Raw genomic sequence first — 27,544 nt, forward strand, 5'->3', positions numbered from 1 at the left:
CTTTTGAGATATTGTAAGTACACAACTGGAGGAAATATATCACATTGTGCAAGTTATTTCGGAAATTTTATTACAAAATTCCTACATATTGGAGCTTTAACATCAGTCGATCTAGCATTATATTATGGTGGTAATCAAGCACTATTTAATGATAGAACTTCAGTAATTAGAACTAAAACTTGGTAACCATGTATGAATGCGTATTTGTCATTTTAACTGAACTTAGGACTGGTGGTGGTGCTTAAGATATTGTTGGTCATTCAGCATTTCTGTAAAAAAAAAAATTGATTATTAAATACTATATACAACACACCAAGGATTGATGAGCTGCAGGGTTCATGAATATTAATTACGTTATCAGCATTCAACAGATTTGCTGAAATCAAAATGGGGACGATTAAAGGTGAGCACTAACCAATGAGATTGCCGTTAGCACATTAACCTAACCCTAACCCGGAGAATCTGGCATATCTTCTGCTTGTTCTTAAAAGCTGAATAATTCCAAGTGAACCGTCATTTGGACAGGAAAATACAACAAAGAATATAGTTTACATGTAGTGCGTCGATTCTGCGTGGTATACAAGACTCTCACTCTCTGCGTCGGTAGGAGAAACACAACGCTCTCAGCAAAGCGATGGTGCTTCGTGTGCCTTCACACTAGAGTTTGTTACATCGAATGCAAGTACACTGCTTATCCATTGAGCTGATTTGAAATAGTACAGATCACTTGATGGAGAGCAAAACTCAAGTGCTCAGCGAGTGAAAATTTATCAATGCTAAACTTATACTTAGCCTCTAACACACACACTGGCGAGTGAAATCTAAGAATTGATTTGCCAGTGGCTAATGATAGACATTGTTTAGTCACCCAGTGTGAAGATTTAGTAGCATATGCGAGTGATTGTAGAGGGTTGCACCACTCGTTTAAAAAAAGAAAAGAAAATCCAACTGGCGCCATCTTTCTTCTCAATTATTAGCTGTAGTAAAGATGACCTTAGAATGTAAAAATGTAGTTATCACACAATATCCAACTAGGATGCTTTGGTGGCATTTAATGAAATTAGAATTTGTTGATGCACTGATGCCTAAAAGCATGCCTAAAAACTGCACAATCGATAGAAGCTTTGAAGGTTGAGAGGCAATCAGTCCGCATTCCTTGTCGCCAGGCCCCCGATGCCCTACATAATATAGTGCCCTGCTATTGTGAATAAAACATCTCCCTTTTGTGAGTGCAACAATAGAGCTGGACCCTGAAACTGGATTGTTGGACACTGGCTGTAAAACCTTTTCCTGCTTTTGTGGCCGATTAACAAAACAGTCCCGACCATAGAGGAACCATCAAACTGAACTTCTGGATTCTAAAGGCTTTTAATCAAAAACGGCCTTGAAAGATCAAATCGCATTATTGGAGATTGAGATACTGTTATATCCCACTTTGGCATTTGGTAAAAATGGCTTACTTTAACCATTATTTCTCTGATATTTTCCCCCTTTTTCTTTATGGTTAGTCGGCTCTACTTGCTTCACCCCATACACTGTTTTCTTTCTCATATGTTTCATTAATCTGAGCTTGTCTTTTAAGTCTTTTTTTAATCTCTCTTTTTGCCCTTTTATCAAAATCGGATTGAATGTAAAGGATACATCTGCATTCCCTATTTAATATGCCACCGCTAAGAAGCTTCACGTGATCCTTCAGCCTGCACGCCATGCAGCAGCTCCGTGTCATCCCATGTGCTTCTGAAAGATCTAAGCACAGCCTAATCCAGCTGCACGATTGAACCCAGCAGCCCGTCTGCCTTCTGCCCACCTCAAGCTGTGCCATTCACAGCACACAAGCCAAGAGAACATCCCTGACAAAAAACATAACAAGAAAACAGCATCACGAATGACTTAATCAGACTCATAATGGCACTGCCTGCTTATGTACGAAATAATTCAGAGTTGGATCTTCACAATGCGACAAGTTCAAAAATACAACCAAGTCATTCTCATTTTAGAGAACTGACTAGTTGTTTGCTGTGACATTTTTGAAGTTGAAAAGTAACATCGAGTCACACAGTTAATGTGTTTTCTTCATGATTATGTCCATCCTTTGCCAGAAGCATAGTTTTCAATTTTCTGAGATGGTTGATGTACCATGAGATTGTGAGCAGTTTTTGTGAGATAAATCATCTTTGGAACGACTATCTTTATTACAGGTGTGTCTCGTTGTGTATCATATATCTGTGAAATTGTTGAAGGGTTGACTAGAGGATTTGACCTTTTAGGAGTTTATGGTGTGATATCTCTCTTTCCATGATATTTATCTTAGAAATTACTTGTTTTTCATGTGCTCCAGTACTGTAATTTGAGATTGGCCATTTCAGCACTTTTCAGTCGAACGGGTTGATGATGCCTTTAATCATAGCAGAGAGAGAGAGAGAGAGAGAGAGAGAGAGACACATGTGTGTGTTGGTTCCAATGAAGCTGCCATCAGTTCAATGCGTTTTGAACCATGACCTGCTTGTCAGCTCTGTTAAAATATCTAAACATCCTTAAAATGACAAATTTATTTGAATCTTGTTTGAGGATATTGAATTGAATTAAGTATGTTTTTCTTGGTACTTTATTTCTAGTTTGAAGCATAAATATAGCAATGCAGTGGGGTAAACAACAAAAAAAAGCAATTTGCTGGTTGTGTAAGAAAAATGCTTAACATATATTGTCTGATTGGTTTAATTTTAACTTCTTAGATTAGTTTTGCTTCAAGTAAATATTTCTTATTTTATGGATTTTTAACTGTATAACAGGACAAAAAAATTAACATTAAGATTTTTGAATGCATTGTTCATCCTGTCTACAGCAAAAAATAAAAAAATAATAATAGTAATAATTCTTCTACAGTGGAAATGTGCCCTTGTTTACTAGTTTCATTTCTTTCCTCCCATCAGTCCTCTCTTTTGTGCATGCTGGTTATCTTTATAGCTACTTTTAATACATCAGCTAAATATCGTTCTTGTGAATTTTCTAAGTTGCAACATATATGAACAGAACAGCCATCAACTTTTGCTAGAGTATATTTAGTGTTGATCTTGTGGAGAATTTCAGACAATCAAGATTTAATGCACTATTTAATGCTCTACATGAAAAAACACACATTGTCCTGAGGTTGACCAGTGGGCAGAAACAAGCATATGTCAGCCCTGGGCTTAAAGACACTTATTACAACAGATGTTGTGACTGAGAAATGTAAGGCTTTTGAGTTGTAGCATTTGTGTCTTTTCTGCACAGTATTCAGGGTAAATAATACTTGACTGCTCTGCACCATGTTTTTTCCCTGGCACATTCTCTTTGGGGTTCAATAAAACATCCATTCTTCCATCCATGCTGGGCAATTTGCATCTCGTCATGAGCACATTTCTTATTCAGAGTTTTGCGAAATCTTCACCGTTTTCTAGCCCATGTTGCCCCTTTTGTCTGCAGTTTGGGATCTCTCAGGGTTTATGTACTGAACAGGTGGTCTTTATGTTGACCCATCTGTCCGAAAGAGAGAGGGCAGCTGTCCTGCAGACGTCGTTTTTATTACCCCTGAGTGTTTTTCTTGCTGTTTTCCTAGTCTGAGAGTTATGTTACTGCTGGTACTGGGATTCCTGACCTCTTTCCTTATTATTGTTCCAGGGTTTGGGTGTGTTCCGAGGTTAGTGGGACATGCTCTGCACCTGTCTTATCTACTAAGAAAGTGGCATGTTCTCGTAAACTCCACACCTTCAAGGTGCACTTCTTTCTCTTTGACCTTTCAGAGGAAGCCCAGTTTACATGTTTCATAAATTAGGTGAATCTTATGAAAGCTGTCAAGAAAGAAAAAATGATTATTATTTTTTTGCCTAAAGAATTTTTTCAAATGTTTCAAAAACAATGTCAGTTAAGCACAATATAACCACAATTCCCACTACCATAATACAATTTCATTTAGTTTTTTACCCACTGGAACAAATTTTTTTTTAAAAGACATGTAAAAAAAAATATATTATCTAAAAGATTGTTTACTACTATAAGCTACAATTGAGCATCAGGGCTGAATGTAAAAATGAGCATATGTAATTCTTTTTAGTTATAAAAATGTTATACCCTGAATATGCTATCTCCTTAAATGTGTTACCAACATTGACATTAGGGATGCACAATATATCGGCCACCATATTCGGCCAATATCATTTTTAATATTATCGTTGTCGGCCTGATAAGAAAATTTGTTCGATATATTAAAGCCGATAATGCATTATTTCCTTCAGCTGAGACACTTCAGATGCGCACTGTTCGCTATGATGGTTTTGAATTGCTTGAAATATGTTTGAAATCTCTAGGGCTGCAGCTATCGATTCTTTTTGTAATCGATTAATCTAGCACTTAAGCGATCGATTAATCGTATAAAACAAATTTGTGTGTTTTTAAACAACCAAAACAAATAATGCATTACGAAAATGATGTGGCTGTAAAATGATCAAGCATTTGGCTTTTATTTCTAAAAAAACAAAACAAAAAAAAAACGAAAACTGAGGTATTTATTCCAACTCCAACATTTGGCTCCAAAACTAAGCCTATTTATTGCAATTTTTACCCATTTAGTGTTTATAAGTGCCAGTGCCAACAATTATATAACAATACAGTTAAGTTAAATAGTAAAGGCCATTTGGCCTTAGTTTTGTCTTCTTAATATAACATTACAAAAAAGGATTGCACCTTCTGCAAATTACCCACCGGAGAACAAAAATAAATGAAAATATAGCTGCAAGCAGCAATTACCGGGGCCAAGCAGAATAAGTCAAGTCAAGTCAAGTCAACTTTATTTATATAGCGCTTTTCACAATACAGATTGTATCAAAGCAGCTTCACAGTATTAAATAAAATAGTACATCAGTGTATGTTTCTGGTGTAAAACATCCACGTTTGGTAATGCAGATCAATAGCACTGTTGAATCGATTAATCAAATTAAGTATCCCCAACTGAGCAAGCCAAAGGCAACAGTGGCAAGGAACCGAAAAACTCCATTAGGTGACCTAATGGAGAAAAAAAAACCTTGGGAGAACCCAGGCTCAGTCGGGGGCCAGTTCTCCTCTGGCGTTTATGAAGTAGAGACCGGATTTAACTGTAAGATTAAAATATTATATGAATGCCTGGCTGAAGAGATGCGTCTTTAATCTAGTTTTAAACTGGGAGAGCGAATCTGAGCAACGAACAGTATCAGGAAGGCTATTCCAGAGTTTTGGTGCTAAATGTGAAAATGCTCTCCCTCCTTTGGTGGATCTGGATATCCTAGGTATGACCAGAAGCCTCGAATTTAGTGATCTTAAAGAGCGCGATGGATTATAGGGCGATAGAAGATCCGTTAAATAAACTGGAGCTAAGCCGTTTAGGGCTTTATAAGTCAGTAGCAATACCTTGTAATTAATACGGAACTTTATAGGTAACCAATGTAGTGATGATAAAATTGGTGTTATATGGTCAAACTTTCTTGATCTAGTAAGAACTCTAGCGGCGGCATTTTGGACTAACTGTAGCTTGTTTATTGAGGATGCAGGACAACCAGCTAATAAAGCATTACAGTAATCTAGTCTCGAGGTCATGAATGCATGAACTAGCTTTTCTGCATCAGAAACAGATAGCATGTTACGTAATTTAGCAATATTTCTAAGGTGAAAAAAGGCTGTTTTTGTAACATATGAAATATGATTTTCAAAAGACAAGTTACAATCTAATATAACACCCAGGTCTTTTACTGTAGAGGATAAAGTAACAGGACACCCTACTATGTTAAAGTTGTATTGAAGGAGGTTTTGTGGGCGGTTTTTTGAACCGATAAGTATTACCTCTGTCTTATCTGGATTTAATAAAAGAAAATTGTGCGTCATCCAATCTTTTATATCTTTAACACACTCTGTCAATTTGGATAATTTAGCGTTTTCATCCGGCCGTGATGAAATATATAGTTGAGTGTCATCAGCATAACAATGGAAACTAATTCCATGTTTCCTTATAATATTTCCAAGTGGCAGCATATATATTGAGAATAATAGAGGGCCTAACACAGATCCTTGCGGCACTCCATAGTTTACTGGAGTTATGATCGATTTTTCTCCGTTTAAATAGACAAAATGGTAGCGGTCAGATAGGTATGATCTGAACCAGCTTAATGCTTGTCCTTGAACACCGGTATAGTTTTGTAGCCGATCTAAGAGTATTGTGTGATCTATAGTATCGAACGCAGCACTAAGATCAAGTAAAACTAGTATTGAGATACAGCCTTGGTCAGAAGCTAAGAGTAAATCATTTGTGATTTTAACGAGCGCAGTTTCAGTGCTATGATGCGGCCTGAACCCAGACTGAAACTTTTCATAGGTGTCATTTTCTTGCAAGAAAGAGCCCAGTTGGGCAGACACAACTTTTTCTAATATTTTGGACATAAAAGGAAGATTTGAAATGGGTCTATAATTTGCTAGGTTATTTGGGTCTAATTGTGGTTTCTTAATTAGTGGTTTTATAACTGCCAATTTAAATGTTCTTGGAACATGACCTAAAGATAAAGACGAGTTAATAATATTGAGGAGAGGCTCTTCCACTATAGGTAACACTTCTTTCAATAGTTTAGTTGGTATGGGATCTAATAAACATGTTGTTGTTTTAGAGGAAATGATAAATTTATTTAACTCTTTTTGTTCTATAGTTGTAAAGCACTGTAATTGTTCTTGCGGGGTGATAATCGAGGCTGAATTATAAGGCGCGATTGAAGATTGAATGTTTACAATTGTGGATCTGATGTTTTCTATTTTCTCAGTGAAAAAATTCATGAAATCATTACTACTAAACTGTAACGGAATATTTTGTTCAGGTGACGCTTGATTATTTGTTAGTCTAGCCACGGTGTTAAATAAGAACCTAGGATTGTTTTGGTTATTTTCTATTAGTTTGCGGAGATGCTCAGCCCTGGCCGCTTTTAGGGCCTTTTTATAGCGTGACGTACTGTCTTTCCAAGCGATTCTAAAAACCTCTAAATTAGTTTGTTTCCATTTACGCTCTAAATTACGGGTTTCTCTCTTTAGAACACGAGTAGTATTGTTGTACCATGGTGCTTTAATTTTCTCTCTGACCTTTTTTAGTCTCATAGGTGCAACAATATCCCATTTTCCAGAGAGAACGGTGCTCATAGTGCTGGTTAGTTCGTCTAGTTCATCTGTTTAGGTTCAGGCAGCAGCTGAGACAGATCCGATAAGCAATTTGAAAAATTATCTATGGTGGATGGAAGGATTGTTCTGCCTAATCGATAACGCGGCGCAGCATGATATATTACCGGGGTACGTAATATGCAAGTTACCATGTAATGGTCAGTTACATCATCACTTTGCGGAATGATATCTATATCGGTTGGATCGGTTCCATGTGATATAATTAAATCGAGTGTATGATTAAAACGATGAGTCGGTCCGGTAACGTTTTGCTTAACCCCAAAGGAGTTTAATAAGTCTATAAACGCAGCCCCTAACGTATCATTTTGATTATCTACGTGTATGTTAAAATCTCCAACAATTAATATTTTATCGACATTGACCAATAGATCTGAGAGAAAATTTGCAAATTCTTTTAGGAAATCAGCGTAAGGCCCTGGTGGTCTATATACGGTAGCCAAGGCTAAAGATAATAGGGATGTTTTTCTATCATCTAAGAGCGTAACATTTAGTACAAGTACTTCAAATGAAATAAACTTATAACCCGTTTTCTGAGTAACATTGAGAATATCTCTATAGATAGTTGCAATACCGCCGCCACGACCAATCAGACGGGGCTCGTGCTTATAGGAGTATCCTGATGGAGTAGACTCATTTAGACCGAAATAATCATTTGGTTTAAGCCAGGTTTCAGTAAGGCAAAGTACATCTATGCTATTATCTGTGACTATTTCATTTACAATAACTGCCTTAGGTGTGAGTGATCTAATGTTTAAAAGACCTAGCTTTAGAAATTGTTTTTGTTTACTAATAGCAACATTTTCTGTTTTAATAACAATTAGATTTTTCCTAGATCCTGCAGTAGATTTATTATTTGATCGCACTAAACGAGGAATAGACACAGTTTCTATGCAATGTTCTACACTAGTATTTATATCAGTTAATTTGGTGCAGCAGAGACTATGATTTGGACTTTTGGTTACTAGTCAAAAGGTATTTAACGTTTTGGAGATGTTATCTGACAGAAGATCCGATCCGAATCTGTTTGGGTGTAAGCCATCAGCACGGTATAGCCTAGGACGCTCCCAAAACAGATTCCAATTATTTACAAAGAGCAGTTTCTGCTCATTGCACCATGACGTTAACCATTCATTTAGCGCGAATAATCTACTAAACTTGTCATGTCCTAGACGGTACGTGGGAAGCGGTCCTGACACAATGATCGTTATATCAGGCGATGTGCTGCGTACCGTATCGATCAGATTCCTGAAGTCTTTCTTCAGAACTTCCGTCTGGCGCAGCCTGATGTCGTTCACTCCCGCGTGCAATACCAAAGTTCCGACGCGCTCGTTATCGTTCAGAATCTCGGGAACGCGAGCAGCGATTTCAGAAACACGAGCACCAGGAAAGCAGTGACTGTGCACCTTATTTTTACCTGATGTAGCATGGACGTGCCGAACAATGGAATCACCGATGATCACAGCATCGCGTTCTGTTTCGCGAAGAGCGGAGAAGCGGTTCTGTGTGGACAACTCGAAAACCGGGAGGGTCGGAGAGGGTCTTGGTCTAGACCTGACTCGCGTCTTCCGCTGCGGAAATATCCAGGCTTCGTGGTGGCGTGTTGGAGCCGGAGTGAACGAGACCATGGCTGATCGCGACCTTGGCGCTCGGAACCGATGCCGAGTAACGCACGGAGTAGACGAGGTCGGAGTCAGCCGGTTAGTAACATTAATCTCTGATTTGTGAGCATCAGCGCGTGATGTTTCAAGAGCTAAACGCCGGTCTCTCAGCTCGGCCTGTCTCACTAAAAGGTCGTGGATCTGTTTCTCAACAGCTTCCAGCTCAGACTGTACCGCGTGCAGCTCAAATGTGTCCTCACCTGCACCAAAAGGTAGACTACTTGCATCTGATATATTCGCCATTTTAACAGATGGACAGTAAGTTAGCAACGACACTACCAGTGATGCTATCAATTAATACTAATTTCTGACAAGCGTCTTAGATATAATCCGTCTTTTAAGTGGTACGGGTGTAGAGTAGACGCACGATAGGTGAAAAATGTTTGTAAGTGAGTGTTGAGAAGACGCGTTCAGCCGTGATCCCCGGGAGTAACCTATAAGAGTATCCAGCGTAGAATCACTAACAGGCTTGAGACACGTCTGCTCAACAGTCCGCGTTGTAACTATGAGGTTTGAGCAGTAGTGCTTCTCAGTGAGGAAAAGTAGAAAATGTTTGTTGTAAGTAAGTTTAAAGAGTAAAATCAAGAATTATAAATCAAATCGATAGAGCTCCAAAGACAACAACGCGTTCAGACGCGACGCATGCGCATTCGACAACAGGAAGTATCGACAACGTTCAAGAATAAGACGACAAGACATGCCAACATGTCTGAAAGTGTCAGACCAACTGCAACAATGAGCAATTATAGACTTTAAAGAGGATTTTATGCAAAATGGCTGAAAAATCATAGAAACAATAATTAAAAATATGATTTTATGGATTATCACTTTCGACCAATAGGTGGCGCATTTACAAAACTGATTTGATGTGGTCAGAGTGAAGTGACAATGACACATACAAAGTTTGGTGTCAATATGTCAAGGCATTGCAGAGATAAAGCCTGAATAGTGCTATTTGCATCATGCCTCAACTTTGCTGCTGCGCTATACGAAAACGGTTTCGTCTATCGACACGAAATCCATAACTTTTAGTCGGCACGGTCTGGAGATGATACGATTCGATTTTGGTGAAAATCGGACAAACGGTCTAGGAGGAGTTCGAAAAAGTAGGTTTTGACTGAACATCAAGATGGCGGACAGGAAGTTCGGCCAAATAAGGAAAACTTGGTATCTATGTTCTCGGCTTGACCCAAGGAATCTATTAAGACCAGTGGCATTTCAATAGACAAATTTATTCAAAAGTTATTAGCCTTTTTGGAAATTTTGTTATAACTTTTGACCACTAGGTGGCGCTGTTTCGAAATATTTTGAGTACCTTCAGGGGATGGTGCTGAAGGCACATTCTGAGTTTCGTAATATTACACCAATGCATTTGTTTAGTATAGCATTTTATTTCACAAAACTCTATTGAAATCAATGGGAATTTCATGTTTTATTCTATTATAGCGCCACCAAGAGGCTCAGTCCCACCATCATTTTTTTTATGTGTCATCAGAGTGAGCCCATACATATGTGTCGATTTTGGTGCAAAAATCTCAATTTGCTTCGGAGTTATAGACATTTATATGAAAAAACACGTAAAAAATGACTGACACATGACTTTGATTGAATATTACTACCCCTAAACATCAATATTTTCACATTTGGGCATTAATATGTAGTTAACAAGCTATGATTCCAAACTTCTGACGGTGGTTTCGTCTCAATCGGACAAACGGTTTCGAAGATATAGCCTAATGTTTTTTAAGTGCTAAATCACAATGCTACACAAACCGTTAGGCGAAACCTAACATGTTTGGTATCGTTGGACTCGGCAACGATTCAGGAGTCCAATGAGATGAGTTTCGTGAAAATAAGTCGATCACACCCAAAGTTATAAGCATTTGAAAAAAAAAATTCACCACTAGGTGGCGCTGTTTCGAAACTTCTCACACTCCTTCAGGACATCGTGCTGATGACCCATACCAAGTTTCGTAACAATCCGTTCATGCGTTGTTAAAATACAGCATTTTAGCACAAAATTCAAAATGGCCGACAGTCAAATTGGCCGATATGGCAAAATTGGATATCCGTCGACTCGGCATGACGCCCTGAATCTATCAAGACCAATTTTATGATTTTTGGACAAACTGTTCAGAAGTTATAAGCAAAAATAGCCATTTTTCATATCTCCGGACCTGTAGGTGGCGCTGTGCCGAAACGCAGCATGTAGCCTCAGGTCATGCTTGTGAGTACATGTACCAAGTTTGGTCTGAATACGATAAACCGTTGCGGAGATACAGCCTTACGACTGTTTTTGCAAGCGCTACGTAAAATTTGTTCGAGCGTTTATCGAAAACGGTTTGACGAATCAACAAGATTTTAATAGCTTTTTGTCACCCCTGCCTGAAGATGATCCGATTCAATTTTCGTGCAAATCGGACAAACCGTCTTGGACGAGTTCGAAAAAGTACCTTTTTAGGAAAATTCAAAATGGCGGCCATGTTTTTATGACGGAAAATGACGATATAGGGTGCAATCGAATCGTCATGAGCTCAGGAATCAGAGGAAAAAAAGGATTTCGCTGATTGGCCTTACGGTTCAAAAGTTATTAGCAAAGTAAAAGTGAAACTTTGGACAGGTGGTGGCGCTAGAGGGAATGACTTAGACACACCAAAATTGGTGTACTTAATGTTGGGACTGTCCTCTATCAGAATGTCAAACCAAAACAACTTTCCCGCAATCGGTTCTATGGGCTGCCATAGACTCCCATGGCGGAAGAAGAAGAATAATAATAAGAACGGGAACAGATACAATAGGTGCCTCCGCACCTTCGGTGCTTGGCCCCTAATGAATATAAAATATCAAGCCAAACAGGTACACAATGTATACAATTTATAAAAAAAAATAAGTGTAGCTTTGAAAAGGGGAATGTTTTTTTGCAAATATGCATTTTGTTAAATAGAAAAAGAGCAGCATTTTGTTTTTCACTTAGGCTAGTTGAAGTATATTAGCACGTTTTGTAGTATTATATTTTTTTGTTAATTGAAAATGTTCTATGCTCAATTACTTTGGTAGCCGATTATGTCTTCCCCAAAAGTACGAGTGGATTTGGAGAAGCAGGCTGGGGAGTTTCATTTTTTGTTGTTGTCTGTAACTATTTGTCAGACGTGACATAGCCTACAAACAAGGTCTCGCAAAGACTGCAATACAATATTTGTTCCTGCATCACGTCCCGGTGTATACAGTGAATGCATGCTGAAATTATTGTTGCGTGGCTACATAAAAGTTTAAGCATATGTGATGCATTGCCGCAATTGGTCTGACTGGCGCGTGAGAGAGACGAGGGTGCATGCGTGTGTGTGTGTGAAGGAGTTCTTTTTTTAGGCTATACTCTCTTGCAATTGAACATGAATACGTTTACTACTTAAAAACATCAAAGCTAAACATCATATCTAGTCAAACCGCATCATGACATCACTACAAATACAGTATGGGATTAAAATCAGCTAACATCAATGTATATAGGCTTAAGGGCCGTACACACCGAAACGAATATCGGCGCGCGTTATTCGCCAGTGTTTTTCAACACGTTTTTTGTGTTCACACCCAAGCGATTTTCGCTGACGATGAGCCGAGTGAACATGCAAATTCATTCCCTGACATTAGATGGCGCTTAATACCACTCCATAACAGTTCTCTTTTATCAAGATTTTTGTAGTCGCTGTCGCGTTTGTCATATAGTTCTTTATGTTCCGACACCAACGAGACCAGCAGCTCTACATTCATCTTGCCTTGCATCTTCCTCGTCTTTATTTCTTCCTGGCAGTGTAGACGCTACTTGGCGTATATCTTCTTCGCCGGTACGTATGTGTGCTCGGCAAGACCGTTTTGTGTTTGAGCGCCCCCAAGTTGTGTTTTACTGTAAATACAGAAGCTCCAGACACGTGAGCAAAAGCGCCAATCTCATTGGTCGGATAGTTTTTGACGCGGTGCGTCAAACCAAAAAAACGAACCCGAGGCGTTTTTTTTTAAAAATGACGCTTTTACGCGTGGCGTTTTTCACATCAGTGTGCACACTCACATTGGCGCCCTTTGTTTAGTCACGAGGCGTTAAACGTCGGCGAATATTGCGCACGAAATTCGTCCTGGTGTGAACAGGCCTTTAGGCTACGTTACCTTGTTTCAGCGACGCTGAAAGGAAGCGATCCCAAACTTTAGACATTTTCTGCCGTTTATGGACATCTTTACTCTCCGCCATCGCGCCAACTAAATTTAAAATGTATCACGCGCTATGGTGTGCTTCTTGAACATTGAACAACGGTCCGTGTGAAACAATCAGATCCCTGCGTGTATAGTGCGCGTCATAGGAATTTAACGAGGCTTCGAGGCAGAGTTTTTGCCTCGATGAATTTTTGTAATCGAGTTAATCGAGTAACTCGATGAATCGTTTCAGCCCTAGAAATCTCTTCAAAAAAGGAAAATACAGTTAAGTGCAACATGTCTGTCATATAGGCTACATAAAGTTATAATGTGAACATCATTATAATTGTGTGATTGGGACATGAGACTTGTTTTTGTAATCAGGCTCTCAAAAATGATAAAAAAATTTGGATTTAGATTTATCGGCCAATATATCGGTTATCGGCTTCCAAATGTAAAGAATTATCGGTTATCAGTATCTGCCAAAATGTTCATATCGGTGCAACCCTAATTGACATACCAGCATTGAAGGTTTTAAAACAGCTGAACAGTATTCAGTTGTCTTTTTTCTGCCTGTCCTTGTGTCAATCCCAAACACACTCGCACCAGTGGGAGAAACAGGTGAGCCTCAGTCAACATCAGACAACAGGGCCTTCCCTTTCATTAGGCCGTCAACAGCAAAATGTTCACAGATGCATAGAATCATCCAGACTATTTACCAGTACATGCTAGTTGTTTTTGTCAGGTGGCCAATATTCTGTCTTCACGATGCATTTTCTTGCACATGATCCGATTACCATTGGTTCAATTAAGATGGTCATTACATCTACCGTCCCTCACACATCTATATGTGTGCTGCTGGTCCTCTGGGACAGTCTAGACTCTAGAGGACAGTGCAGTTTCCCTGCTCCTGCTGGCCAGTGGGAGCACATTAGGAATTTGGTGTAGTTTCATTGCGGCATCCAGTCTGACTGTGTTGTGCTGTCAGAATATTAACCAGCCCTCCCACTTCTCCTTCCCTTCTCTTCCTTCCTTATTATTTTTAATAAAGGGGAGGGAATGGTCATAAAGCAGGGCAGGAACATGCTGGTCATGTGAGTTTTTAGCTTTTTAAAATTAATTTATAAAACAATGATTTGTAAGTTCTGTCATATTTTTCAATTACTTTTACTGTTTTAGTTTTTTTGCCGTGGTATCGATTCAGTATCGGTATGGAGGTATTTTGGTCTGGTATCGTATCGAAGTCATAATTTTGGTATCGTGACAACACTACCCCGGAGTGAATGTGAAGAATTTCTCCTCTTCTTTCCCTTTTCTCATTTGATCAATGCTCTCTCCGCTGTCCGCGAGGGAATACGGTGCTCGGCGCAGAGCAAAGGAAGAGTGTTAGACCCAGCGCAACGCAGCTCGTAATTAATAGGAAGATATTATGATTTAAGAGGAATAAGACTTTGAAGGGGTTCCTCACGTGGTCTCGACACGTTCTGCTAATCACAAGCCAAGTATTAAAGCATTTTTTTGCTCAAGAATGATTTCCCAGTATGCTTCATTCTCAATGAAAATGAGTTGCACAAATGTATGAATGGTCCTCCTGATCATTTTCAGTGTTTGAATTGTGAAATCTTATGACTAGAGGTAGCCAGTAGATTACATTTTTATTTTTTTATTTTTTTACTTTAAACAATCAAGGCCTGTTTTCCACACTTCTATTCTAAATGAATAGTGATATAACTAATTTATTTGTTGGTCTATTGTTTGGTCCGGTAAATGAGTGCCTTACTATGGCATTGATTAACTAGTTAACATTTGTTGAGTCTGATGAATGGGTTTCTGTCTTGAAGGGGCCATATTTATATTTCCAGCCACATGTAAGAATAAAACCCTTTAAGAAGCGAGTGAGATGGTATAATTTTAAAATCAATTACACACTCCATAGGGTCTGAGAACAAATTGCAAATGTGAATGTGTTCCACTGAGGATTTTTTCCTTTCAGATGGCTTGAAAATGCTCAGGCTGCAGTCTTGCTGAAAACCCCCGAAGCGGACTCTTTGGCTGACTTGAGAGTCTGGGCTGACTTTAAGAGCCGTGCAGTGCACAGCGTGATTAACTACAGCTTGCCCGTTAAAGCCATAGAGTTGTTGAATGACTGGATACATAACTTTTTTCTCTTTAAAACACCCTACAAAGAACACTTTATATAACAGCTAAACCTTGAAAGTGAAGTACTCTTCATAATGCTTTTTTATGAAGATCAAATTCCACATATTACTGAATATTAATCAAATAGAGGATGAATGGATCAGTTGCATCTTTAATGTAAATGACAAAGATAAGTCTTCATGCTGACTTTTTGTATTTTATATACTCTCATCTCTAGAAATGGATGATTGACGGTATAATGAACTTATAGCATTAAACCGAGGGAGGCAGTATGGTCTTGAGGGAATGCAGTTTGCAGTGGGTGTTAGCACATGGCCAGGCTGGGGTCACATGGCCGTGGCTGGCTTCTGCTTCGTAATTAAGGTCCTGCAGCCAGTTGGGATTTAATTAAGACAACTGCTGCCAGATCAGTTAGCATTATTGTCAAATGTGCCTTGGATCACACTCTATCTTGTCTTATATGATCTTTGTTGCACTTGAGGGTATTTGTTCATCCTCTATCTGAGACACTTGAGTGTGCTCAGGACCCGTCAACTAGTTTTAAAGGGTCTACACTTTTACAGAATTTTATTTTCCAACTGAAATCACTTATAATGTTTAAAGGGATACTTCACCTCTGGGAAGATGAATGTGTATTTAAAATGGGTCATTTAAGTAGAGGAAATGTGGAGAAATTTTTGAATTTGGAGCTTTCTAGACTGAGAAAAGCCAGAAAATGTATTTTTGGCTTATGTGGATGAAAGACAACAACTCCCAGAATGCACTTGCTTCGCTGCCTTAGGAGGCCACGCCTACCGGTTAGAGAGCAGTTGAAAACAACAAGGCTAGCCTAAGTAAGTGATGAGTTTGCCAGGGATTTAGAGACCCAAAATGTCCGGGATTCGGCTTTTGCGTTCTACAGTCGCCATTCATCATGTTTACTGTGGCGAGCAGGAAGAGGCTGACGGCCGCGGGAGAACGTCGCGAGGCCGGTGGCGTCATTACTGAGACGCGCCAGGTCTCGCATCTCTCACGGAGGAGCGGGAATTTTCTTAGCAATGTTAAAACGCACATCAACCGATCACTTGTTTAGCGTTCATGTAAACACTACAGTCAGATTCACCGATCGGAATTAATTCAGTTAGATTGAAACGAGAGGTGTGCATCTAAACAATGAATGGCGACCGCAGAACGCAAAAGCCGAATCCTGGACATTTTTAACAGTCTCGCCCGCCGGACAAGTCCGGGAAAAAGAAAGATGGTAACCCCTACTTACTCAGCTTTCTCCTATTATTCAGCTTTCTCCACAGAACAAGAGCATGCTAGCTTAGCTTCCAAAGAAAGACGGCTGATACTGTGTACATTCTGTGAGTGAGATCCTACCCTGTATGGGCGGGTTGAAAACATGCGGAACAACGCCATCTACTGGCTGTAGTCTTTAGCCTCTGGACAGAAAATCCTCCGATGACGCAAAATGACGATTTTTGCGTCATCGGAGGATTTTTTCCAGACAAAAAATACATAAATCTCTCCTCTCAGGGGGATATGAGGGGGGAAAGCATGGTAATTCGAAAATACTACAGGTTTTCTACTAATACAAAGCTTAATGCTAAATCCTGAAGTAACCCTTTAAGGTTTCTTGCAACAGTTTAGTTTTACATGACCGTTTCCCATCCTCTCTCTAACCATTAGAATTAAATAGGTTGTTGTACCTCAAATTTTTTTTTTTTTTAAGAAGTTAATATTTTTAGCGCAATTTTCCACCGGACAAAATTGCGATTGTTAACTCATGATTTCTGTTCTGTCTGTGCGCACCAATCTTGCACTTCTATCTACTCCTCAACCAGACCACCTAGAGACTTCGGGTTTTCGGCATTATGTTAAGGAAGGTCTAATCTCGGGAACGCACAAAAAAAAATCCAGGAAAAGATTTACTATCTCTTAGTGTTGTGATCCCATGACGTGAGAAAATTGCGCTAAAACACTCACTGAGTTTTTATTACTTGTTTATTCAGCAAGGATGCACTAAATTGTTCAAAAGTGTAATGATTAGGGCTGCCCGATTAATCGCAATCAACATGGAAATCGTGCATAAACCGATTTGGATTATTGCTATTATGAAATCGCAAAGGCTGCGATTGTTTGTATTTTTTTATGCGCAGCTTGTCAGCGAAGCACGGCACTGTGATCAGTAGTAAATGCTGGTCCATCTGAAATCACTGCGAGTTTGAGTTGCTTATAACTTGCCTTTGAAAAAGCAACATGCGTCAAACATTTATGAACCACTAGGCTTGGGCGGTATTGGAATTTTGATACCGTCAAACCTCCTCCCTATTTTACCGGGGTATACGATATTACCGTGACTAATTAAAAATTATGACATAATGGGCTCAGATGGCATCACCAAACTGTTGGCTTGTGCCTACACCGTTCAGAAACTGAATGCCAGATAAAAAAAAAAAAAAAAATCAAGCCGTGCACGTTGTGTCTGAGTCCGGCCGACGGCATTAACTGTTATTATGAGCCCGAGCCCACCATTATTCAACATAATATCTGTGTGCGTGCAACAAGCAAGAAGTGCCTTTGTAATCCGGTGACGCGTGTCCATTGATTTTTATTAATAAAACTTTTCTGCAAAGATGGAAGTTGACGATCGCCATCTCTGTAGTGAACGCGCCTATAGAGAGAAATGCACATCATTGATCAATCAGATTTATTTTCGTTTTGAATTGTTTCGTTTAAAGAAATTGACGATCGCCATCTCCATAGTGAACGATAGAGAGAAATGCACATCATGGATTACAGAGAGTAGGCTAGTCTATTTCTTTTCTTTTCGTTTTGTATGGTTTCGTTAACTGAAATAGATGATCGCATCTCTGTATGAACGCGCCTAGAGAGAAATGCACATCATGGATTAAATAATCAGAGTGGCCTTTTTCTTTTCGTTTTGAATTGTTTCGTTTAAAGAAATTGACGATCGGCATCTCTGTGAACGCTATAGAGAAAAATGCACATCATGGATTAATCAGAGAGTAGCCTACCCTATATTTCTTTTCGTTTTGAATTGTTTTGTTTAAAGAAATTGATCGCCATCTCTGAGTTTCGGTTAATTTATGAGATTTCAATGCAAGTGACCGTGGCATGCCAGCGCCCATCATGTCATGATTATATTAAATCCAGGCAATTTGGTTGATGAAAAATTTATTAAAATTAAGATACAATTTATACAAAACGAAATTCGTTTTAAAGAGGCCTTTTACAAAACGAAATTTATTGAAGTGGTCAAATCGTCTGACTCCCGATGCATCCCATCTTATTTGTGCTGTTCACTTTTCATAATCAACAAAGATGGAAAAAATAACATTATAATATTTTAACAAATACGAAACTTAATGCACTTATTTAATGAACTCGAGAACAAAATGCATCCTGGCAGTAGTGAGTGGGTGGTAGTTTCGGAGATCCGACATTAGGTTAGAGGTGTTTACATCTCTCGCGGTCACCTTTTTATGGCACAATTTACAAATTGCCTCGTCAGTATTTACCGCCTCTCCCTTCTCATTTGGCTGGAACCAGAAATATTACCAAACTGCAACCACACAAGCATTTTTAGGCAATAAATAAATTATATATATTATAGGCTATATAAGTGCCGGTAATGACGGTATTGAAACTGATACCGGTGCTATTTTAAGATCCCGGGGTATCCGATATTACCGTAATACCGCCCAACCCTATGAACCACTTGTCCAACAAAAGACAACATTAAGTAAATCAAAGCATTTTATTCTTCTGTTTATTCTGCTACAGATAGGGATTTCCTTAAGTGACGTGTGTGTCTACTTCTGCGGCGGGTCATATTTGGTGTGTCTGCGTGAGAGAGCGGTCTGGTGTTCAGATGAGCAGCATTTACTACTGATCAGCCGTGAAGACTGACAAGCTGCGCATAAAATAATCGCAGCCTTTGCCAAATCGTGTGCGGTTTCATTTCGATTAATCGTGCAGCCCTAGTAAAGATTTTACATTGTTATATGCTGTTCTTTTCAACTTTTTATTTATCATAGAATCCTGAAAAAATATATCACAGATACCACAAAAATATTGAGCATAACAACTGTTTTCAACATCAATAATAAGAATTGTAATAAAAATCAGCATATTAGAATTATTTCTGAAGGATGATATAATATTGATCCTGAGTTTTGCATTCTCAGGAATACAATTTTTAAATATTAAAATGATAAACGGCTATTTTCATTTATATCATATTTCACACTGTTACTGTTTTTACTGTATTTAAAACAAAAACAAATGTAGCTTTGAGTATGAGACTTCTTGCAAAAACTTTTTTTTTTTTTTTTAAATTGCGTCAATCTTAAACTTTTAAATGGTAGTGTATGTATAAATGATCTCTGTTAGGATTGGCTAACCACAACAATCTGGCATGGTTTACATTGTCTTTCATCATTACTGAGTGAAGTTTACCTATCATGGAGGTTTTTCTTTTAAGTTTCTTTGTGGTTTTCTGCATGGTTGAAGTGTACTGTGTTGCTTTGGTGCTCAGTATCAGTTTGGTGCCCCCATGACTGATAAGCCTGAAGAAGTGGAAAGTATGCAGTGATTTCTTTTTTTCTTTTTGGTCCTCTTTGGAGTAGCCTCAGTTTACACTGATGAGCTCAACAATCCAGATCACTTAAAGTTCCAGCTTTGAGTGGAATGTGGAGACCCGCACGCATCCAGATCTCTGACTCCAGAGTTATTCTCTGTGAGTGAAAAATGGAGAGCAGGGAGGTTAAGGCAGCTTAAAGGGGATCATGACTCATCACTTGCTGATTGCCATGTTTGGTACCGGAGCGGCTCGCTCTCACCTCCATGTGGACTTGATTACCTCAGTGAAAGCGGGAGAGAAAGACTTGAACACATCTCTGGACTCGTAGGGGTATTAATGAAAACATTATTTCAGTTTGCTTCAGAGTTTATTTTTGGGGAGATGACTGCTCTGCTTTTGTTTTTGTTGTAACTTGCACGCATATTTTATATTTAGTGATTATTATTATTATTATTATTATTTGTTTTATAGACTTAGGGAATCCAAATGTAAAAAAAGTTATGTTCTGGCTCATCATCAAAATTACACATCATGCCATCGGCTGCTTAGTCTCATTATATTGTTCATTTTATTTATTTACACAAGTCATGTTTAAAATGATTTTGGAATAGATTGCCTGTTTCTCCTAAAAGCTTGAACCATCAGTTGATGTTTACTGGTTAGCGACCTACTCACGTACACAATTTAGTTCAAAATAATAGTGACGTTTTTCTGTGTCATATATGTAGTCTTTATGCTGGACAATGTGTTAAAGGAGGATAGATGATAATGACCTTGTAAATATAAGTGTGGATTCCTGTGTATCTTTTTGTGTCAGATGTTTCCAACGAGGAAATGTAATTCTGGAGATTCTTTTTATGTTCAGTCCCAAATAATTGACTACCCACAATCAATGCAATGTATCAGTTTTGTAATCAAAAACAGTCAATATGCTAATGTGTACTTGGTCAATGAATATTGTGTCCTGAGTTAATTGGACAAATATGTCCTCTAAGGCCAACCCAATAGCAGGGCCGTCACCAGAACATATAGAATCGTTTTCATAGGGGGGCAAACTTTTTTATGATCTGAGAAACAGACCTTCACTAAAACAATAACAACCTGCAATTATAATTACTGAAGTAGACCAAGTTCTATATTAAAACAACACCACAACTACCACATGTAGTCCAGCCTACAACTACACCAAAACCCATTTGCATTATGCTTATACACTTTATAAACTTGATTCACAAAAGCTCTTCAATACCACCAATAACACAATAATAATAAAAAACAATACATACCAAATAGCAATAAAAAAATACATCTGGGGCATATTGAAGTGTACCAAAGACTTTGTGAGTTCTCACCATTAAGATGGTGGGTCATTTGATGGTCATTTATAAATATAATTGTTTCAAGTTCCAATTTTCTGCACATTTAATCTCTTATTTACATAATTGTTTGTTATAATGATAAGATTTGTGAGTGTGCAGAACTTAGAATCCACTCGCTGCTCAAAATGCCGGAGTTTTTGTTCAGTGCTAATTTTTAAACCTCTGATTGGCCATTGCGTTAAATCAACTGATATGTTTGTGATTGGCTACGTTGCTCAACGCTGCAAAAAAACATGTTGAAAATAGAAACCTTTGATGTTCTCCATTGCACAAACCCATACGCACAGGGTCGTTTGCCTGATGTTTTGCCTATATGCTATTATTACAGAGTTAACTGATCCTAGACCAGCAGCTATGGCCAGCTTTTCCCTCTAAAAGCAATCAGAAGCAGCAGCAGTTAGTGGTTTGAGTGAGAAAATTGTATTCTAGTCTCAAGTCCGGGTGGTATTTGTAGTATTCATAGGGTCATGATGGCAGAACTTGACTCATTAATATAGAATTAAATTGATTCTTTGCCACAGGAACTTTCACAATTTTGAGTAATTGAGTTTTTTTCACATAGTGTGAAGCTTTTGTTGCAGTAATGCCAATTTTACCATTGTTTTGTAATGAATAATGGTTTATATCCTCTAAGTTAAATTTTTTAAAAAAAAATTGACAATACATTTGTTTAGACTGTATTTACTATACTATATTTTACTGAATACTCCAAAAATAGACAGTGCCACATTATGTAAATGAAGCAAATGTTTCTTGTTGCATTTCTAACAAGAATAGATGTATGATACATACTGTTACTCTGATGTAAAATGATGTATATCATGATATGATTTTGTCATACCTCCTACCCCTACCATCTATTATTGACCCAGCTGTTAGACCTCATCTTTGTCCATGACTTTTCTCTCCTCTGTCCGAAAATTTTCAACATGATATTAAAAGATTTAGGGATTATGGTCTCAGCATCACTGAAGCACTAGATCCAGCTTGTGCCTGTTGAAATCTGCTGGTAAGCCGAGTGACAGAGCACCGAGGGTGACCTGGGTTTTTTTAGTTGACCCAGGCAGGAGCCGAGGCTTTCACAGCCTAGACGAAATGAGTGGTTTTGTTCACTGTGCTTTGTAAGGGTGTCCTCTTTGATCCAGATATTTTTGCTTGATTCCAACCTTGGTTGCATTAGGTATCATGAACTAACTTTTTACAGCATAAATTTATCTTGGTTCATTTCAAAATAACAATTGTTCAATGTTAAAGGGGAAGTCACCCTAAAATGAAAATGTTCATTTACTCACCATCATATTGTTCCAAAACTAACTCCTTAATTCATGTTAGTTGATAATACATTAGCTTAGATTAATTTATAAAACTTAAATTAAGTATTCTGTTAAGTAGTTGTATGTCAAGTATTATTATGTATTATGGTTTATTTCATGATATGTAATGCGTTTACTGACGTTACCAAATTAAACCTCACTTGTAAAGCGTTTCCAAAGAAGTTATTGGATTATAGGAAAATAGCTCTGATGTAAATTTCGTGAACGTGGAGAATGTGCTTTATTTTACTTTTGAATATTTAACTGATTCCATGTAACAGCAGCTCTCTGTGTTTCGATATAGAAAGGAAAGTGTATCTGAAAACAGTGTCTAGCGGCTACTTTGGTTGTTTAGAGATCAGAATGCTGATGGCCAGAGGCTGATGTAGTATTTCCTGAGAAACTGGGTGTAGAGCTGTATAGTCAGCGCTTTGTCAACAACTAGACACAAGTTTGGCAGCTGCTACAAGAAGGCCACTGCCTGAAGTGTATGTTTCTGCTCAGCAGATCAAAATTACCCTCGATTTGTTTTCTGTCATACTGAATTGTTTATGTTCAGAAATAGTGATAGTTTTTTCAAAGCAGCGCCAGTAAAACCCAGTGTTGTCACCTGCGGTTGGTTGATTGTCACATTATTGTGGGCATTGGTTGCACTTGGTGAGACATTGTTGGCAACATTTCGTGATCTCAAAGACAAAACTGCATTTCACAGTGTGCTTTACCTTCACGTTGTTGTAGCAACACCCTGTCGCTAACAAACACTCCTTGCCACAGATGTTTTTATTTGAGAATTCAGATCAAATCCATCCAGACTACATGCTTGAATTAGTGTATTGCTCCTCAGTTCCTCAATAACAACATGCAGGCCCTCACTGCGGTTGCTATATGGGATTCCACCCATTTACTTGCTATGTGAAACACCACAAAAACTCTCAACTGTTCCAAACCAGAGGTGGAGAAAATAATTTTGGCTGTCCTTCTGAATGTTGCGACCAAGTTCCAGATAGTCTGAGAACAGCAAAAGTTTTGTTCTCTTTTCTTTCCAATCCCCTCCAAGTCTATCGGTCCCATCTCTTCAGATGGACGGACGAGGCCAAGTCACCATAGAGACAAGTTCAACAAATGGCCAGGATTGAAAGGTTAGCTTGGAGAAAGATACAGGGTTGTCTGCATTTTAAGGGATCTATTTAATAGTGGCCCTCTGTTTGGATCCCAGCTCATTCAGATTTGCAGTTTGGTTTCAGTGGCTTGTGCGTTCTCTTTCGAGGATAGGATTTCACTGCAGAGCTCCTCACCATGGTAACTTTAGAAAAGCCTCCACGGATTGAAGGACTAACCCCTTGTCTGCCAGTTACATCACTACAACATGTACTGAAGTTGCTTGCTTGAGTGGAAATAGACCTTAAGGGTTGAGTTCAGAGTGTTTAGCCTCTTGTTCCTTGCCACTTGGAACATTTGAAAGCAGAAGTGAATACTGTGCGCTAAAGAACGCCGTTTAAATTCCAAATCAATTCCTGAATGTGAATTGCGATTAGCAAAATGCATAATTGCGATTTGAATGTATGTTTATGATGAATTACAAATAATTCAGATTTTCATTAAATTCAATAATTCATACAAAAAAAAACAAAAAAAATGCTGGGTTGTTTCAACCGATGTTTGGGTCAAATATGGACAAACCCAACCATTGGTTTAAATTTTGAAACGGTTGAGTTTGTCCATATTTGCCCCAAACACGGATTGAAACAACCCAGTATTATTTTTGCGTGTGGGTAATTCATAAAAATTCAAAATAATTTTAGAAATGTATAAAACTTAAACTAAAAAATAAACCAGAAAAGCGATTGAAAAGAGAAAAGAGTTGAATGTGGGCTTGACAAAGCTTGGTTTAAAAGATTTAAAACCTTTACATTTTTAAAGAATGAACAAACGAATGAACGAACGACAGAATGCATTACTTGCAGTTTGTATTACAATAGACCTTACTCAGTGGAGCACCATATTTAATTTGTTACAGGAATGAAAACAAGGCTGTGAGGGATAGAAATGCAGTGTTCAATGGATTGTACTGTTGTTTGACAACATACTTATTGTTCAGCTGATGAAACGTCTTTCCCAAAAAAACTTTCATTTGACAAAGTTATTGAAAATTGTGAGTGACTAACCTGAATAAGGTCCAGTAAATTCTTCTTTCTGTCATTCCAGTTTAACTTCTTGTGAAGTGTGGACAATTCAATTCAGATTCCAAATAATATTTGAAAGGGCCGTTCGCAAAGACCCGCCTCCTTTAGTTGCTGTTGCTATGTCCGACAAGCCATGTCGCTCTCACGCCACACCATGTTCTCACGCAGTGAAAAATACATTGCGGAGCAAAGAGGACTCTGACAATGCGCTGACAGACAGGACAGAGTTAATTTATAGCATCAAATAAACATGAATGAACATCAGAAGTAATGTTGTTTCAGCCGTGGAGAGACGTCAGCACCATTTTTTTAAATCCACCGACGTTAATAAATCTACTAACTCTCCTGACTGCTTTGTCGGACAAAAATGGCAGATTCGGCGGACGGCGGATTATCATTGGTCAGATCGCCTGTAAATCAAACTCCCTGCGAAGGGTGAATTGTAAACATTGGGCAGGAGCGTGTTTATGTGAAATACGAATCCTGAAAGTTGACCAAGACCTATTAAAGTTGAATTCATCGTAATGCTGCATTTATTTCAAAGCCTGTGGTTTGTAGCCCTCTTGTGAGCTTCATGGAAGCATAGCTTTTTAACTACCAGTCATCATTCATGCTTGTTAGACTTCTATCATCCCATCTGGGTTTGATTTTAATGGACAGTAAATGAACTGTCACTGCTCCACTGCCCCAGTTGGGAAACGAATGAGAGACGTAGGGCGAAAGAGAAAAAAAAAAGTCAGTGAGCTCACGACACCCTTCAGTCAGCAGGTTTATTTTGGGGAGAGGGGACATTCTTGAGGGGACTGCCCAGCAGGACCGATTTAACCCTGAGGGAGGGGTCCTAACGGCAAAGCTTGTCCCGGCTTCGTCTCGGAGTCCCACAGACCTGTCAGGAGGCTGACAGCTTCGAGGACACCTCAGGCTCAGAGGAATCTGGAAACTTTAGAGAAGGACAGTAGTAAGCAGACTCCTTGCGGGTGGAGGATTGGAACACGCAGCAATGACACGTGACGTGTAAGTCTCCTAGAAAGTGGTCAGTTGAGGCCTGTAAGGACTATTGGACATGTAGAGTTTTTTTGTAAATGAATTCTGGATATTTCTGTATCGTGAACATGTGGAAAAGTAATCGCACTTGATGCCTCTCCTGATAGCCTTTCCTGATAGCTAATCTTGGTGTTCTCTGGTGTCCGAGTAAAAATAGAGACTATAAAGTGTACCCTTTGGCTTTTGCTGATTAGGTTTTAACTTGAAGTGGATTGGGGTTATCGCAACATAAAGTGAATATTAAACTCAACCCCCTTATGTTAAATTTAGGATGAACGCAGTGACCAAACAAATTATTTTGAGCTTAGAGAAGGGCGTAAAGCACCAAAATAGAGAGCACTTATCAAAGTGTGACATGGTTAGAGTAGCTTGTACAGTAAAGACAGTATAATACATATTTTTAACATTAATTAGATATCATAAATTAACTGAATTTAAGTTCATGTTAAGTAACAAATACTATACTGAACCTGTTTTTAGCTTCTGAATTGTGTAATTTTTATGATGTTTGTTGTTGCATTTAAAGTTTAAAGTGTAGCTTCACTGTATTATTATTTTTTTCCCTTAAGCAGTGACGCAGTTTTTTTTTTAAAATAATATTCATGTTTTGCCAAATGAAAGCCGTGTTGGTGTATCCAGGCATGTTCTATTTTTGTAGAAATGGATATAAACCTTTCTCACTAGATATTGTGAGTAATGTGTTAGTTCACAGGTATCATGAATCAATGGATTCTAATAGTCAATGTGGTTTGCTTTCTCCCCACACAGCCAGCTGGGTTTTGATGTTTTTGCTGAACTATACTCCTGTGTTAAACAATAAATTAGCAACTCACCAGCATGTGCATATATCTTTAGCAGATGGGGAATGATGTGGCTTTTTTTTTTTCTCTCTCTCTCTCCAGTTTCTATGTAAATTAGCTCAGCAGTGTAGTCAGGGACAGGTTTTATGTATACAGTACAAAACAGTTTATTCAGAATCATAATATTTTGTTATGTGTAGCTTTTTTTTCTTGTCACTTTTGCCTTTTTATCACTAGGGGTACTAAGACACTATTTTCTGTAAAGCTGCTTTGAAGCAATGTGCATTGTGAAAAGCACTGTACAAATATACCTGACTTGTTTCTTTCAAGTCACCTCTGTCAAAGTGGTTTCTGTAAGACAAGTCTCACAGGTCTGATATTTACAAGTGTTTACAATTCCCTTGATGGTTTTGTTTGGTGTGTTTGGTGGTAGGTACACCTGCAGAGTAAAAAAAAAATGATTCATGAGTATTTTTCCATCTGTTGTGTTAGTTAAAACTTGCATACTTTTTTTGATTTTCTTCTTTTACCTACAGATGAGCGCCATGTGTGTCCATTTCTAAAATCTGTTAAAGTACTGACTTGTCATTTATTGATTTCTGAATTTTTAGTGGATTGTGCGTTGGAAATATATGCATACACCTTTTCTTCATACTTCCTGTATTTGCAAGTGGATGGGAAATCCTGCAATTATTTTTTTAACAATTCTTTTATCCGTGTGTTTGAATGTTGACACGATGTGTGCTATTTCGGGAGATTCTTTCTTGGCTTTGTGATATTATATAATCTGGGATTCAGCTGCATTTTTTTAATATATGCAAATGAGGGTCTAAATATAAAATCTGTTGGTTTATGCAGTCATAATAGTTTGCTGATCTGATTGAAATGATTGCTGAATAAGTCACCTGGAATCGCCGTATGTGTTTGTTTGGGATATTGACGCTCTGTTTGGGTCTTTGTGTCTGTGCTGCAGTAGATGATTAGCATTGCCGTGCTTGTCCTGCTTGGTCTAATCC

General features: G+C 38.4%; 1 protein-coding gene across 6 annotated transcripts in view; it reads left to right on the plus strand.

The window, feature by feature from the left end:
* enah (ENAH actin regulator) overlaps positions 1-27,544 on the plus strand; it is a 115,643-nt gene that overhangs the window by 8,217 nt on the left and 79,882 nt on the right. For 4 of the 6 annotated variants that reach the window (XM_081378153.1, XM_081378155.1, XM_081378157.1 and 1 more), the window contains exon 1: positions 25,550-25,698. The exons of the other annotated variants lie outside the window; for them this stretch is intronic. In XM_081378153.1, the coding sequence (XP_081234279.1) occupies positions 25,685-25,698 (14 nt within the window). In that variant the 5' untranslated portion in view covers positions 25,550-25,684. Of the gene's footprint in view, positions 1-25,549; positions 25,699-27,544 lie in introns of those variants that run through there. 6 annotated transcript variants of the gene reach the window in all.

This window comes from Scardinius erythrophthalmus (assembly GCF_964197995.2).
Source record: "Scardinius erythrophthalmus genome assembly, chromosome: 11".
In the NCBI taxonomy this organism is placed as follows: Eukaryota; Metazoa; Chordata; class Actinopteri; order Cypriniformes; family Leuciscidae; genus Scardinius; species Scardinius erythrophthalmus.